Below are 13,812 nucleotides of genomic sequence, written 5' to 3' on the forward strand. Positions count from 1 at the left end.
AATTGGAACCAATTTGACTGCCTTTGATGTTGAGTTTGTGTTAATGTGAGAAGATTATGTACAATGACTCAATGACTGTAATACAATTCTTTCTTTTGATTGCAGTTTTACTGCAACTACACCTATTTCGGCCATGGAGGGAACTCGTCGCTCTCTTTATTTACTATCTTGTTCAACGACAGATGGCAGTTTCATTTCTGCGAACGAGGGAACTCGACGCTCTCGCTATTTACAGTCTTGTCTGTCTTGTCTGGTAAAGATGGTAATGGACAGGTATTTATCTTTTAATGAATTATCCTTGCTACGCCTTGAAAATTGAAAACATGTTGTGTTTCACACTGATTAGAGGAAAGGGTTTGTAATCTTTATGACTGACTTGCTCATTTCAATTTCACATTGTTCTCATCACAGACTGAAGGAGTACTTCAATGGACCTGACGACAGCGATCTGGTCGAGGTCGTTCTGGAGGTCGACTGGAGGGACGACTGGAAGGACTGGCAGTGAGGTGTCAGCCCACGCTAAAAATACTAACAAAACAGAGTCGCAGCACACTTGTAGCTATACCGATGCCAATTTTATGTCCTTTAGCATTAGCAGCTACAAGTGTGCGATGACTTGACTCTTTGATGTTTTTAATTAATCCTCCCCACATATTTCTGTGTTGCCATGCACTGCTGTTATCTCCTCATGGCTGACCTGCCAGTGAGCAGCCCCCACCAGAAGGACATTCATCCTACTTCTCCTGTTCAACACACCCACTGACCGTCGCCACCCAAGCCTGTAGGGTCTCTAAGTACAGAGACAACGATTACTCTCCCCACCTGGCTTTCCTCCCTCAAACACGGAAAGAGCTTGGCTGTTGTCCATTCTTGTCATGAAAGATGTCATGAAAATGCACACTTGCCATGTCATTACAGTATGATAAATAGCGGGGAAATTATTCATTGGGCATGATTATGATTTAAAATGTTCTGTTTTAAAATGTTATTTGTATTAGTATATTGGTGGAATGCCTTTGGTGCCATGGTCAATTTAACAATTTGATCTGCTGGGTCAGTATTTGACAGCTCAAATGTAAATACATGGCAGCTCTACCACTAAAAAGATTTAAAACTCAGTTGTTCCTTCTCTGAACAAATTGAAGGTTGTTCTGATTGCCCAAATCACTTAATTATCATAGTTTGTATTCTCTTCTCGTCTCTAATCATGTCTTAGATTATCAAGTATTTTGAATCATGTTGTAGATTTTATATATATATATATATATTTTTTAATATACTGCAATCATGTCTTTTGGAAATGATTTATATCTTGTTATAATGCCTCGTATAAGTCTCCAGGGCTTCTTGCCTCCTCCTGGCACTTTACATTTTTTTATGCTTTAATGTCTTGCTCTAAACTGTGCTAAATAAAAAAACAAATCAAGATTGTAAAGCTCTGAAGGACGATCTGGATCTTAAAACCCATTCAGAACGGGAACCCCTTTTGGGGTTCTTGTTGCTATGTACAGTATAGCATAACATTTTTGTAATTTTTGAATAGATATTTGAAGTTTTTCAGAAAATTTAGGCCAGAATAAAAAAGGTGTTTTTGGAATCGGTCTCAGTCCTAAATGGGTTAAAGATTGTGGCAGATGCTATACTCATATTACAGTATAGTATACTCCTATGCTCTTCTGCCTTGCTCAATAACCAAAAGTTCGTCCCATACTTAATTCAAACTCTCAGTTTTGGATAATATTCTGGAATCAATTAGCATAGCTGCTGTTGTTGTGACAAATGATCTCATTGTGGTGCCCTTGACAAACATTGTTCTGCTTTATTTGTGGATCTACTTTGTGTGAAACAGACTTGTGCTGTAGAGTGAAACGGAGATAAAGCGGATTCAATGGAGACAAAATGTTTTTTCCTCTTGATCCATTCCATTAGATGGAATGTGGACGCAAGATACAATGTGTTTTTATTTCTTTTTTACAAAAAAAATGTTGTTTTCAAAGAGTAAGCTTTAAACTCGTTTGATCTATATAACAATAAGTCATAGGATTTGTCACACGTTAACGCAGTAATATGTGTTCTCCGCATTTGACCCATCTCTTGGAGCAGTGAGCCGAAGCCTTGCCGTGCTCGGGAATAATTTGATTAGTAGATTTGACCCCTCAATCCAACCCTTTGATGCTGAGTGCCAAGCAGGGAGGCATTGGGTCCCCTTTTTAAAGTCTTTGGTATGACCCGGCCGGGGATCGAACCCCGACCTCCCAGTTTCAGTTGCTGACACTCCACAAGGCCACTGTCTGGTAATGTCACATGCCAGGTTAACTATTCTGGTGGTTTCTATGACTATGATATGCGTGTTTCGTGTGTGTCATTTGTAATTGATTGACTCCGCTCTTAATTGTATGTTTTGTTTGTTTGTTTATTTATTGCACTTCTGTTGTCAAATTTTTGATGATTTTTATCTCACCCTGTGCAGAACTTTGGTAAATTTTGATTGTTTTAAATGTGCTCTATAAATAAAGTTTGATTTGAACTGAACGTTTGATTTGACTCTCAGCTGTACGCAGTATGCTGTACACTGCAATAAAAGGATCAACACATTAAATTACATGTTATAGTGTGAAAAAGTGGCTATGGCCAAATTTAGTCCAAGGTGTGTTTTTCATGCAAAAACCTTAGTTTGACACATTACATACTTCTTAGCATAATTAATTAGATTTTGTTTTGTTGATTTTGTTTTTAATGGTATACTCCAACTTTCAAACCCTGAATTGACCATGATCCACAATTTATATAACAGTGACCTCAACAGGGGGCAGAGCAGATTGCAGGCAGGAGGAGTGACAGCCTAGATGGTTTTATTGGGACGTGTTTGAGGGGAATGGATTAGGCTACTGCTGTTATAGGTATAGGTAGGGTGGGTCAAACATTACTTATTACCGGTACTTATTTTTTACATAATGTGTGTCTTATAGCATTGTTTAAATGCTTTATTTATAGTTTAAATGTGAAAATTAATATTTTTTTCAATACTCTAGAGGATACTCTTATTTTGAAGAGATCGTCTTAAATTTGCTAGCTTAGATTTGCGAGACAAACAGTGCTCATTCGCCTACTTATGACGTAGGGACGCTACGTATTAAGAATGGGGCGGTTTCTTAAAGCAATGTTGTGGTTGTCAAGGATACACTACTACTACACAACCCATACTGCTGCTCGCTTGTGTAGAAAGTGTAATGTTGTTTCGTGAAGTGAAACTGTGAAATTATATTATTAATTAAGTAAAAATAAATAATTTAAAAAATGGAAGGAGTTGGACATTTAGAAGTCAGGTATGTATGTAATTAGAGTGAAGACCAACGCTTCTAATTCCTTGCAGCTGCTCATGTCCCTTCAACTTCTTGTTAACTTGTGTAAACTTTATATGACGGACTAGCCACAGGTTTTGTAGAAATGTGTAAAAAAAATATATATATATGAGGGCAAATGTTCAAGCATTACTACATTTTCCAAATTCTTTGTTTTTTCTTTACATTCATAGGAGGAAAAATAGGCAATTGAACAATTGAGGAGCCCATGTTTAGGTGCCCATCACCCTTCCAGTTATAGGCTTATTATGTGTGTAAACTAATAATTCTTAGCTTCTTTATTTTCCAGGTGGGCACAGGGGTTTACAAAGCAACGCGTGGAGTTCATTGACAAGGACACAGTGTGTTATGTGAGTGGGAATTTCATAGTTTTCCACAACACAGAGACCAAAGTGAGCAGTGTGCTTCAGGGTCCTGGCAGAGGCATTGGAGCTCTGGCAGCGAATGGTCATCGTAGAATACTGGCATTATCTGAACACAAGCTAAAACCATCTATATATGTGTACGACTACCCCCAACTTGTACTGAAGAATGAACTAAAAGGTGAGTAATTTTTAAATAAAAGTGGTAATTTAGTTACTCTATTACAAGTTCCTATAATATTCTAAATTGTACTTGTGTGAAAGTACAAAATAATGGCATCAAAATATACAATCTACAAGCTCACAACATGTTGCAGTGCCAGTGACACGTAGTGTAGCCTACTTGTAGATCAGCTATTTTAGAAAATCTAAATTATAAGTATAATCTAAATCTCTACACAGTAATTTAACTTGTAACAAATCAAACATTTGTAGTGGAGTAATGCAATACTTGAGATGTACTGGAGGAAAACTAAGTATTGAAGATTGGAAGTAAATAAAAGTACCGAGTTGTGTAAATAGACTTTGTTACTTTCCACCACTGGTTGTCAGCCCATTAGAGCGGTCATATTTTCTCACAAAACTGCATGCTAAAGTCAAGTTTTTATGGATTTGTTGCCATTTTGTTAGGAACAGCACAGCTGGACTACACATCTCTGGCAATCAGTGACAGTGGTCCTTATTTGGCCTGCTACGCCTCTTTTCCAGACCACACTATAACCGTGTGGTACGTCCCAAAAGTGAATTTCAAGTATGTCTTTAGCCTATACTTCTCTAGACATGTTATTAACATGTGAACTATACAACTGCTGTATTTATTGCAGGAATTGGGAAAATGCAGAGCGAATCTGTTCGCAACCCCAATCTGGGAAGGATGTTGTTTCACTGGTGTTCAACCCCATGAACTGGCTCCAGATCTGTGCTCTGGGTTCTACATCCGTCACTGTGTGGAATATTGAAAAGAGTGACAGCTTTCATATCATGCAAGAAAGGTAACATTTAGCTCTGCATGATGTTGATGTGTACAGTTTACCTTCACATCTCAATCTACTCTGAATGTTTCTCTCTATATGCAGAGTAAAATCCTGAGTGATAGTTAAACTCTGAGACTGTACAAATTAAACCAAATGGACCCTTAGTAAGTTACGAGTGGGTCCATTTGGTCCTATTCATATACTCTCTCCCAGTCTGGGGAGGTAGCATGCTGGCCACTAATCGGAAGGATCCCGGTTCGATCCCCGGCTCCCTCTGGGTTAGTGTCGAAGTGTCCTTGAGCAAGATGCTGAACAACTGCTCCCGATGAGCATGTTGGTGCCTTGCATGCATTGCAAATTTGCAATGGCTGCTGTGGACAAAGGTGCTATTACGGTATAATGCACAATTTACTGTGTATGAATTTAGATACGTTGTACAATTGAGTTCTTTGTATATTGTGTACAGCGTGATAGATCTACCAGGTTCTGATGGGGCCCTGGTCGACAAAGAAGTGATCCCTTCGCACACCGTCAATGGCAGACTAACCTACATGGGTCCTCAGATGCCTGTGTCAGCCATCTCAGGGCTGACGGGAGACCACGCAGAGGACTTTGTGGTACACTACTGTCCTTCTTTTGCTATTACAAATCTATAAAATGGCCCGGGCCGGCCTAGCGGTCTGGGCACCTAGGCTGGTAATCCGGTTTTGAGTCCCGATCCCGACGACCTTTGCTGTGTGTCTTCCCCACCATCTCTCTCCCCTTTTCCTGTCAAATTACTATCTATCAATAAAGGAAAAAAGCCCAAAATAAAGCCTTTAAAAAAAAAAACAGAAATCTATAAAACAAAATTAGACAATAGCCACTAGCGTGTGTTTCGGCAACATAGTGTTGTGAACACATTTTGTGATGGATTCATACAGCAAAAATCTCCAACTATTTACAATGGTTTTGCTACCTTTTTACATTACTATAGGCCTATATACGTATATCTCACATATGATTAGTTAGACATTAGTTTATGTCAGTCTATGTCAGTGATTATATAAAGACCCATCATCCAAACTGTTTACACAGCCACAGGATTGCAACAGAGCAAGAGTGACTCCTACTGCCCTCTGCTGGACAGCCAGCTCACAGCTGTATGTTGGCTGTAAGGAAGGCTTTCTGTTGCTTGTTGACCCAGGCAGCCCCCGTGCTTCAGTCCTGTTCAACCCCACAGGTATAGTAGGCCACGCAGGTACAGTAAGCCACACACACACACACACACACACACACACACACACACACACACACACACTACGAAGCCCCGGAGTGGCCATTTAGAGAAAAATAATAATAACTTGTGACCTCAAAATAGTATTTCATGGCCTGAATTTATCACACTGCAGCGGCACAGTGGTTCTCAACATTTACATATCAAGGACCCCCACATGTATTAGTATTATACAGAGTTATATGCTAAATGTATTATGCTGTGTGGGACAACCATAAGAAAAACAATCTTAAATTCTTCCAAATAAATCACAGTATCCTTGAGCCCCCTGCTCCTAGTAGTTGGGATGAACTAACAAAGAGTAAAATTACAATTGCCACTTTTGCGCTATTCATCATAACCATTACCTGCATGTGTGACTTAATTTGGGGAAAGTATGGAGAAAAAATAGAACTGAAGATTTATGTAATTTTTTCCACCCAAGTCATTTAATGAATCTGTTTTTCTTTCAGCCACAGCCAATTCAGCTGTGGATGCCATTCCTGGACTAAGAAACGGCTGCTTTGAAAGCTTAGTCCTTCACAGAGATGGATTGATAGTTGCAGGAAAGGTACTATATTCATTTATACGCCCTTGAACTCTCTGCATCCAATAGATCATAATATCTAATATGATTATTTGCAATATTATTGTGTACCATCTGGATGTAGGCCTATATCTACAAAAAAACCTGTCACTATTTACAGGAGAAAGTGATGCACTGTCTGCACGTCGAAGGGGTTCAAATGGAGATCACTCAAACATGGGAGTTGGAGGAGCCCGTCACAATGCTCACATACTCTCCTGACTATGAAACATTACTTTTAGCCTCCAACAAGGTGAGCGCTTGATTTAGCTTTATATTCCATGCAGTCTTCTGTGATAGAAAAAAGAAGCATGACATGTAATTGTAACCAAGTGTAGCAAAGCATTTACTTATAGCTATACGACTACGCCACCTTGAGATTGTTCAAGGAATTAGAATAGACCAGTAAACTGGGTTCCCCAACAAATGCAAGTTCATTTATAAGGACTTGAGACTTGAGTTCCAAAACAGGAATTTAACAGTAGGAATAACAAATATGTATTAGACCAATGTTCAATTTCATATATATAGGCTAATGCAGTAAAATGCGAACAATATCTTAAAAAAACTAAGAACACAACTAAACACACGCACTGAATCACGCAGCATGCAGCAAAACAAGAGGAAATGGCTCAATTAAATAAAACCAAACACTAAAATCAGTCTAAACGAACAAAACAAAACAGCAGTGGTGACATCTATAAGGAAATGAAAACAAAACATTTAGTACACTATGAAGTTAAACAAATAAATCATTGCAACAACGATTTGATATGATGTATAATTGTATATACCTATTTGAGTCTGTGTTCATTCACATCGGCCCCTCTGGCACATGAGCTCATCGCTTCCACCAGGCACATGAACTCACACTGGGTATAGTATAGTAACAAATAATAAAAGTACTTAATTAGAAAACACTTTTTTAGTACAATCTAAATAACATCTATCCATCAGGTTACTCACCAAGGCAGGGACAGATAAAAACACAATTAAGACATGATCTCTGCAGGACCCACAGCAAACACCAAGAAACCTGTGTTTGTTAGACTGCAGGGCCTTTAAATAGTCACCACTGATTGACAAGGAAGTGGCAGGGCAGCCAGTCTACGGTGGCCCCAAAGGCTCAATTCCAGCCGGCTACATAATGAAAATAGAAGCTCCTAATTTGGAAGCAAAATGTATAACATTGCCAATAAACTCTAACTCAAGGTTGGTCCAAATCAAGGTTTCTGCATTATGTCAGTGTGATTTCACCTCCTTTTTATTTCAGGGGAGAATCTACACATACAAACCGAGCCAGCTGGACAAAGTGGTCAAGGTCCTTGATGTTCTCAATGGCAACTTTGTGGCAGGAGCTTCATTGTACGCAGACAATGACGGTGTTTGTGTGGTAAGGCAAAACGTCTCGCACAAGATTCATAGCACTGAATCTCGTGATTGCCTTTGATTTAGCACATTACACACTTTCTTTCTGTGATCTTCAGTCAGTGAGGGATTCGGGAGAACTGCAGCTGTGGTCTACAGATGGATCCTGCATCAGCTCCCTAGATATTCAAGCAAAGGTGGGATTCATTCACAACATACAGATTGTAATGAGAAGTGAAAATGTAATATTCTGGGGGGGAACATTCACCGGAAATAGCGTGTTGTGAGCTTTAGATGGGCTATTTGTAGACTGGCGAAGAGATTTGAAGTAGAGGTGAAAAAAGAATGGATCAGTTACAGCAGTGGTTCCTAAACATTTTAGTCCGTGACCCAAAAGAGACATTTGATGTCTTCTTGGGACCCAGACTAGTGAAAATAGCAGATCTACAAGTTCACGATGCGACGTACATCGCTGTGAGCTTGTAGATCGGCTATTTTTACTATACTACTACTATACTTTTAATTTATTTCTTCTTACTTACTGAAAAAAATCATTAAACTAGTCTTTAAGTCATGTACAATGGTGCTTGTTTTGAGAATGTTTCTTTTTTTAACCATGGGGTCGGGTCCCATACAAATGGGTCCCGACCCAGTGTTTGGGAACCAGTGAGCTGCAGAGCCTTCTTTCTGTTCTGTGTTTAGGTGACAAGTGTGGCTTGCTGTCCTGTTGCACGATACGCAGCCGTGGGGACAGCCTCAGGACATGTCCTCTTTATTGACATGGTCAGGAAGGAGCAACCTCACCTGGTTCACAAGGTTCACCTCTACGACAGGCCTGTGGACCAACTGCTGCAAGTGGACTTTTACATTTATACTTGTATTATTAATAGGATTTTGTTACATTCATTATTAAAGACTGTGTAAATTTGTGAACTTGCAATTTTTGGCATGCGACAGCGCCAAACCAATGGAGTACAAATTAAGCAGGTTGTGTGTTGTCAGATAATTAAATTCATCATAAAGAGGATATTTCAAAATCCTTTCAGACAGCTCTGAAATCAAGAGGCCAAGGCACTCTAGTTCAAGTGGAAAAAACATAAAATGCCTTTATTTCATTGGCAAGTTCTATACTACTATAATTTTAAAAATATAGTAAATAACAGTACACAGAGGGCAGCCAAGTCAGCCTGCACAGAGCAAATCTGTCCTGACATGCCAGCAGCCGGTCACCCCATCTTTGGGTTCACTCATTATCCTACTTTCCTGGAGGCCATGTGTCGACAGTTATTCCTGATCCTAGCTGAAATTACTGCCTATGTCTAGTATTTCAAGTTAATATTTTTATGATGTTCTATTTATAGCATATTTTTTTCATTTGAAGTCAAGTTCCTTGGTTTCCATCATTACCTTAAGAAATCCATGCCTTCTACCAAAGAACACTGTCTTCTAGACTTCTACTTTGTTGTTGGATTAGTTCCAATAAGCTCTCCCATGGCCTTTCTTATTTGTGTGTGTGTGTGTGTGTGTGTGTGTGTGTGTGTGTGTGTGTGTGTGTGTGTGTGTGTGTGTGTGTGTGTGTGTGTGTGTGTGTGTGTGTGTGTGTGTGTGTGTGTGTGTGTGTGTGTGTGTACACGTGTGCGTGCGTTTCTGTGTTGCAGTTTCGATCAAGGAGGGAACTATCTTCTCACAGGTGCCTCAGATACACATGTCTATCTACTGGATCCAAAGCCATCAAAGGGATTTTCAGTCATAGGATACACAGGTAGCTTTGTTTCGTTTTGTAACGGTTAAAAGATTGTTTCTGTAATTTAGCATGTTATTTAGATAGACAGTTCAATTTCATTATTTACTTGGCATACTATAGTTTCATATGTAGAGAATGTTATATAGATAGCATGTTGTTCCTCTGTATAAAATAACTGGACAGCATAACTTAAGACTGCACTCTCACTCTCCATTTCTTCACAGCTGTTGCCGGGTCGATTTTGCAACTTTCCGCCCAGTACATTAGGGACAGCAACCAGGTGAAAGTGCTGGCACTGTGCTCGGGACAGAAGGACAAAGTGCACGAGGGCAGCCTGGTCACAGTGCTCACCCTGCCTGTAAAGGACCTTACTGGTGCGCTGCTTATATTGTTTTTGGTACTCTGCTGCTGGACTGGTATTGTTTCCAGACCAGTGATGGAAGGTGGGGGGGGGGGGCATGCGTTAGTCCGACGTCCCGTTAGTCCGACATACGTGGCCAGTTAAGACTCACCGTGGCTTCCGTGTGCGGTTGTGGTTTTGGTTAGTGGTAGCCGGGCAGGGTTAGTAATGTCGAATTATTGGGACGTCAGACTAAAACGCTACGCAACCGATGGAAAGAACGCAATACATTTTCTCAAGGTTACTTTTAAGGCACTGTTGAAATTCCACTATATCTCAGAGGCAAATAATATTGTATTTTTTACTCCACTATATTTAATTGACAAACAGTTCTAGGTTCAATGGTTCACCTGGTATTCTATAATTTCAAATGTACAAAATGTTATTTAGATTTTTGAGGCACTACAATCTTCTCTCTGCACTTTATTATTTTGTTTATGGACTATAGAGTTCATGATTACTCTGCTTGCTCTGGTTAAGAGTGTCTGCTAAATGTCTAAGTTGTAGCATGTATGGTTTTCAGGATCAGTGTGTATAGACCAGTGGGGCCGTGTATCTAACGACATCCTGCAGGGGTCCACATACACAGTAACTCCTGCACTGCAGTCCTGCGTCCTGGGAATGAATGAGTTCTTTGCATACTGTCACCAGAGGAAAACTCTTCAGAAATTCATACTGCCTCAGGTGACCCATCTATCCATCCGTTATCTTGTTTGCAGTGGTTCTCAAAGTGGGGTCCAAGGTACCCACCCATGGGTCCTTGAGGGGGCTCCCGGGGGGTCCCCAGTGAAATGAGGAACAGTTTAACCGCTTACACCAGACTTTTAAAGCGTGTGTACTGTAGGTTGTCCGCGTACAGTGCGTTTGGAAAGATCCAATTGATCAACGATATACCAGGTGCGCGGATAACGCAAGCCGGCCGTAAGCACGGCCGTGTGTGCCGGCCGTAAGCACCAGTGGCGTAAAGTAACTAAGTATAGTTACTTAAGTACAATTTTGAGGTACTAATTTACTGGAGTATTTTCAAATGTTCAGTACTTTTATTTCTACTGCACTACATTACAGAGGCAAATATTATACTTTTACTCCACTATAATTCTTTTAAAACTTTAGTTACTATACTTTGTAGTTTTGTGTACATTTTGATTATTATTACAAAACATAAATTAACCACTTCAGCCCTATATACATTTCGACACAACATTTGTGTTGTATGAGGGGGAGGGGGGCAGTCGAAACACAGCCGAAAGCCATACAACAGCTTGTATGGCTTGTATGGCGTTTTTTGGAAGGGAGTGGTTTGAACAGATGGCTGGTGCACTCTTCCATGATGTTGTGGGCTTTTTTCATACAACGAGTGGTGTAGATGTTATGGAGACTGGGTAATTCTGTGCTGCCGATGATTTTAGCTGCCGTTTCTCCTCTCAGGATAAAGGTCCTCTCTCCAGTCACAGGGAGGTGCAGCTGAGACCAGTGCAGGAGGTGAAGGGCCATCCTCTGGGTCCCGTCACTCTGGTCCTGTCACCCCACCTCTCGTGGCTCGCCTCCGGGGGCCGCGACGGTCTACTGCGTGTCTGGGAGAGCACCTCTTTGGTGAGAGCTTCAATGAATGTCGGCAAAAATAAAGTGTGATCTGTCTTATCAATCAATCAATCAAATCTATCTATCTATCTATCTATCAATCAAATTGCCAATAATATTTTCAGGCATCTTCCATAAAACCCTAATAGTCTCGGATATTTCATAAAGGTTAAAGCATCAATCTGTGATTTCTTCAGCTGGTTTTGGCAGTACTGTATGTAGTTTTTATGAAGCAGCGCTTCTTTCTTCAGTCTAAAATAAAAAACGTCAACGAATTTGGCCAAATGCCGCGACGACTCCTCAAAGGTCACGACAACGCGTTGGGGTCGCAAAGGGATCTCGCTGTCTCTCTGATATCCATCCATGTGTGCAGGAGCTATGCGCTGAGGTCCAGTGTCATTCACGCCGTCTGGGTGGCATTCGGACAGTTTCCTTTTCCGCTGACAGCCAGACACTGCTCACAGCAGGCTGTGGTGATGGATCCCTGGTCTGCACCAAGCTCAGGTGAACGCAACTTCTTAAGTTTAAAGCAGTTTCTCAGTCAAAGACCCCCAAATTGATATGTATTCTATTCCAACTTTTAGTATTCACCCCATGACAAAAGAACCAAACCGGTTCAACCCTGTTGGAAAAGTACCCCATAAAGGTATTCAACAAAAATAGTGACAATATCTGATCTACAAGCTCACACAGCTTTTAGTTTGGCTATTTTCTATGTGCGTGCATGCACACCCTGGGCCTTAACTCTAGGCGTCCAGCTTTTGTCAGATGTAAGAAGCTCCAACAGGGGGGGAAACCAGGTTGAGAAACAGTCCATTATTATTATGGTGCATAGCACTGAACACTAGAGGGCACTGTTGTTCACACACTGCTCAAAGGGAGCATGTCTTATTTTACTCACTGAATGAGCTTCCTGACATGGATCTTTCTATTGTGTGTGTGTGTGTGTGTGTGTGTGTGTGTGTGTGTGTGTGTGTGTGTGTGTGTGTGTGTGTGTGTGTGTGTGTGTGTGTGTGTGTGTGTGTGTGTGTGTGTGTGTGTGTGTGTGTGTGTGTGTGTGTGTGTGTGTGTGTGTGTGTGTGTGTGTGTTTTCTTAATTCTTTATTTAACTTTTTAAATATTGTAAACGTTTTATATTTGGCATTAGTAAATAAAATAACATTGACATAAATGACAGCTGTGATAATGTTATTATGGTTATGGAGGCTACCTTGCACAGATATGAATCCACAGGTGTGCATTTAAATGTTTATCCTAATCTCTCTCCTTGATTGGATAAAATTGGTTTATGTTTATTAAAGAGCTGGAGAGACAGGGTTAATACCGTCAATGAACCATAGCAATATTGAGATATTTGACCGCTCAGTGTTCTATAATACTATAATAATAATAATGTGCTGTTTGATGCAGAATACAAGCTGCAGGTGTTTGCGAACGCGACAGAGCCGCGCCGTTCCATACGCTGGAGAGTGACGTGAAGGCAGAGAACAGTGTTCTCAGTCAGATGGAACCACTGTTCACCAGCCACTCTGCACAAACACAACATGAGCAGGTAAACAATGATACGCTTCAAATACTCTAAATTACTTATACAGTAGATTCATTATTACAGTAGCGTAGATCATTGGTTCCCAAGAAAATGTATATATACCCCCCAAATTAATAGGTATTTTGGCCGCAGAACCAGAATTTGAAAAGAGCCCCATAAGAGAAGATTTGTCTTGAACCCCAGCATGCCTATTCTGGGGGAAACATTCGCCAAATAACATACATAAATCTACAAGCTCACGGCTTGTAGATTGGCTATGTATATTTATTTTGGTCAACAGATTTGCTTTTTTTGGGAAAAAGACGCTCCAAGTACAGTTGCAAAATGCAAATCAGGTCCGTCTGCAGATATGAAGCCGGTCAGCAACTCTACATCTGACCTCAAACCCTTAGATCTCCATATATGACCTGTTGTGACATTCCATTATGTTGTTCCTACCCCACCCGTCCATCCTCTTCTATGTCTCCCTTTTGACTGATACCTGTCCATTCAAACTCTAGACGGGCCTGCCCCAAAGTTATTAGCGCAGCCGTGCCCGGCAGTCTGCGAGAACTAGAGTTCTCAACAGGCCCGGAAATTAAGGCCTGGCCCTACCTGGACCCTTACTGGGCTGGCGCGAGGCCCCGCCTGG

At 40.7% G+C, this 13,812-nt stretch overlaps 1 protein-coding gene across 1 annotated transcript in view; it reads left to right on the top strand.

Annotated features, from left to right (window-relative positions):
• Nucleotides 1-259: 259 nt before the first annotated feature.
• The window catches only part of cfap43 (cilia and flagella associated protein 43), a gene marked incomplete at its 5' end in the record, with an annotated part of 38,982 nt that continues 25,429 nt past the window's right edge, over nucleotides 260-13,812 (top strand). Inside the window, 17 exons of the mRNA XM_080782126.1 lie at nucleotides 260-273; nucleotides 412-501; nucleotides 3,652-3,905; nucleotides 4,355-4,451; nucleotides 4,549-4,716; nucleotides 5,165-5,315; nucleotides 5,776-5,920; nucleotides 6,692-6,792; nucleotides 7,813-7,932; nucleotides 8,027-8,104; nucleotides 8,610-8,758; nucleotides 9,566-9,669; nucleotides 9,876-10,025; nucleotides 10,575-10,735; nucleotides 11,480-11,644; nucleotides 12,006-12,136; nucleotides 13,043-13,184. Of these exons, the coding sequence (XP_080638252.1) occupies nucleotides 260-273; nucleotides 412-501; nucleotides 3,652-3,905; nucleotides 4,355-4,451; nucleotides 4,549-4,716; nucleotides 5,165-5,315; nucleotides 5,776-5,920; nucleotides 6,692-6,792; nucleotides 7,813-7,932; nucleotides 8,027-8,104; nucleotides 8,610-8,758; nucleotides 9,566-9,669; nucleotides 9,876-10,025; nucleotides 10,575-10,735; nucleotides 11,480-11,644; nucleotides 12,006-12,136; nucleotides 13,043-13,184 (2,220 nt within the window). The remainder of the gene's footprint in view (nucleotides 274-411; nucleotides 502-3,651; nucleotides 3,906-4,354; nucleotides 4,452-4,548; nucleotides 4,717-5,164; nucleotides 5,316-5,775; nucleotides 5,921-6,691; nucleotides 6,793-7,812; nucleotides 7,933-8,026; nucleotides 8,105-8,609; nucleotides 8,759-9,565; nucleotides 9,670-9,875; nucleotides 10,026-10,574; nucleotides 10,736-11,479; nucleotides 11,645-12,005; nucleotides 12,137-13,042; nucleotides 13,185-13,812) is intronic.

This window comes from Protomyctophum bolini (assembly GCF_963924005.1).
Source record: "Protomyctophum bolini genome assembly, chromosome: 14".
NCBI classification, from domain to species: Eukaryota; Metazoa; Chordata; class Actinopteri; order Myctophiformes; family Myctophidae; genus Protomyctophum; species Protomyctophum bolini.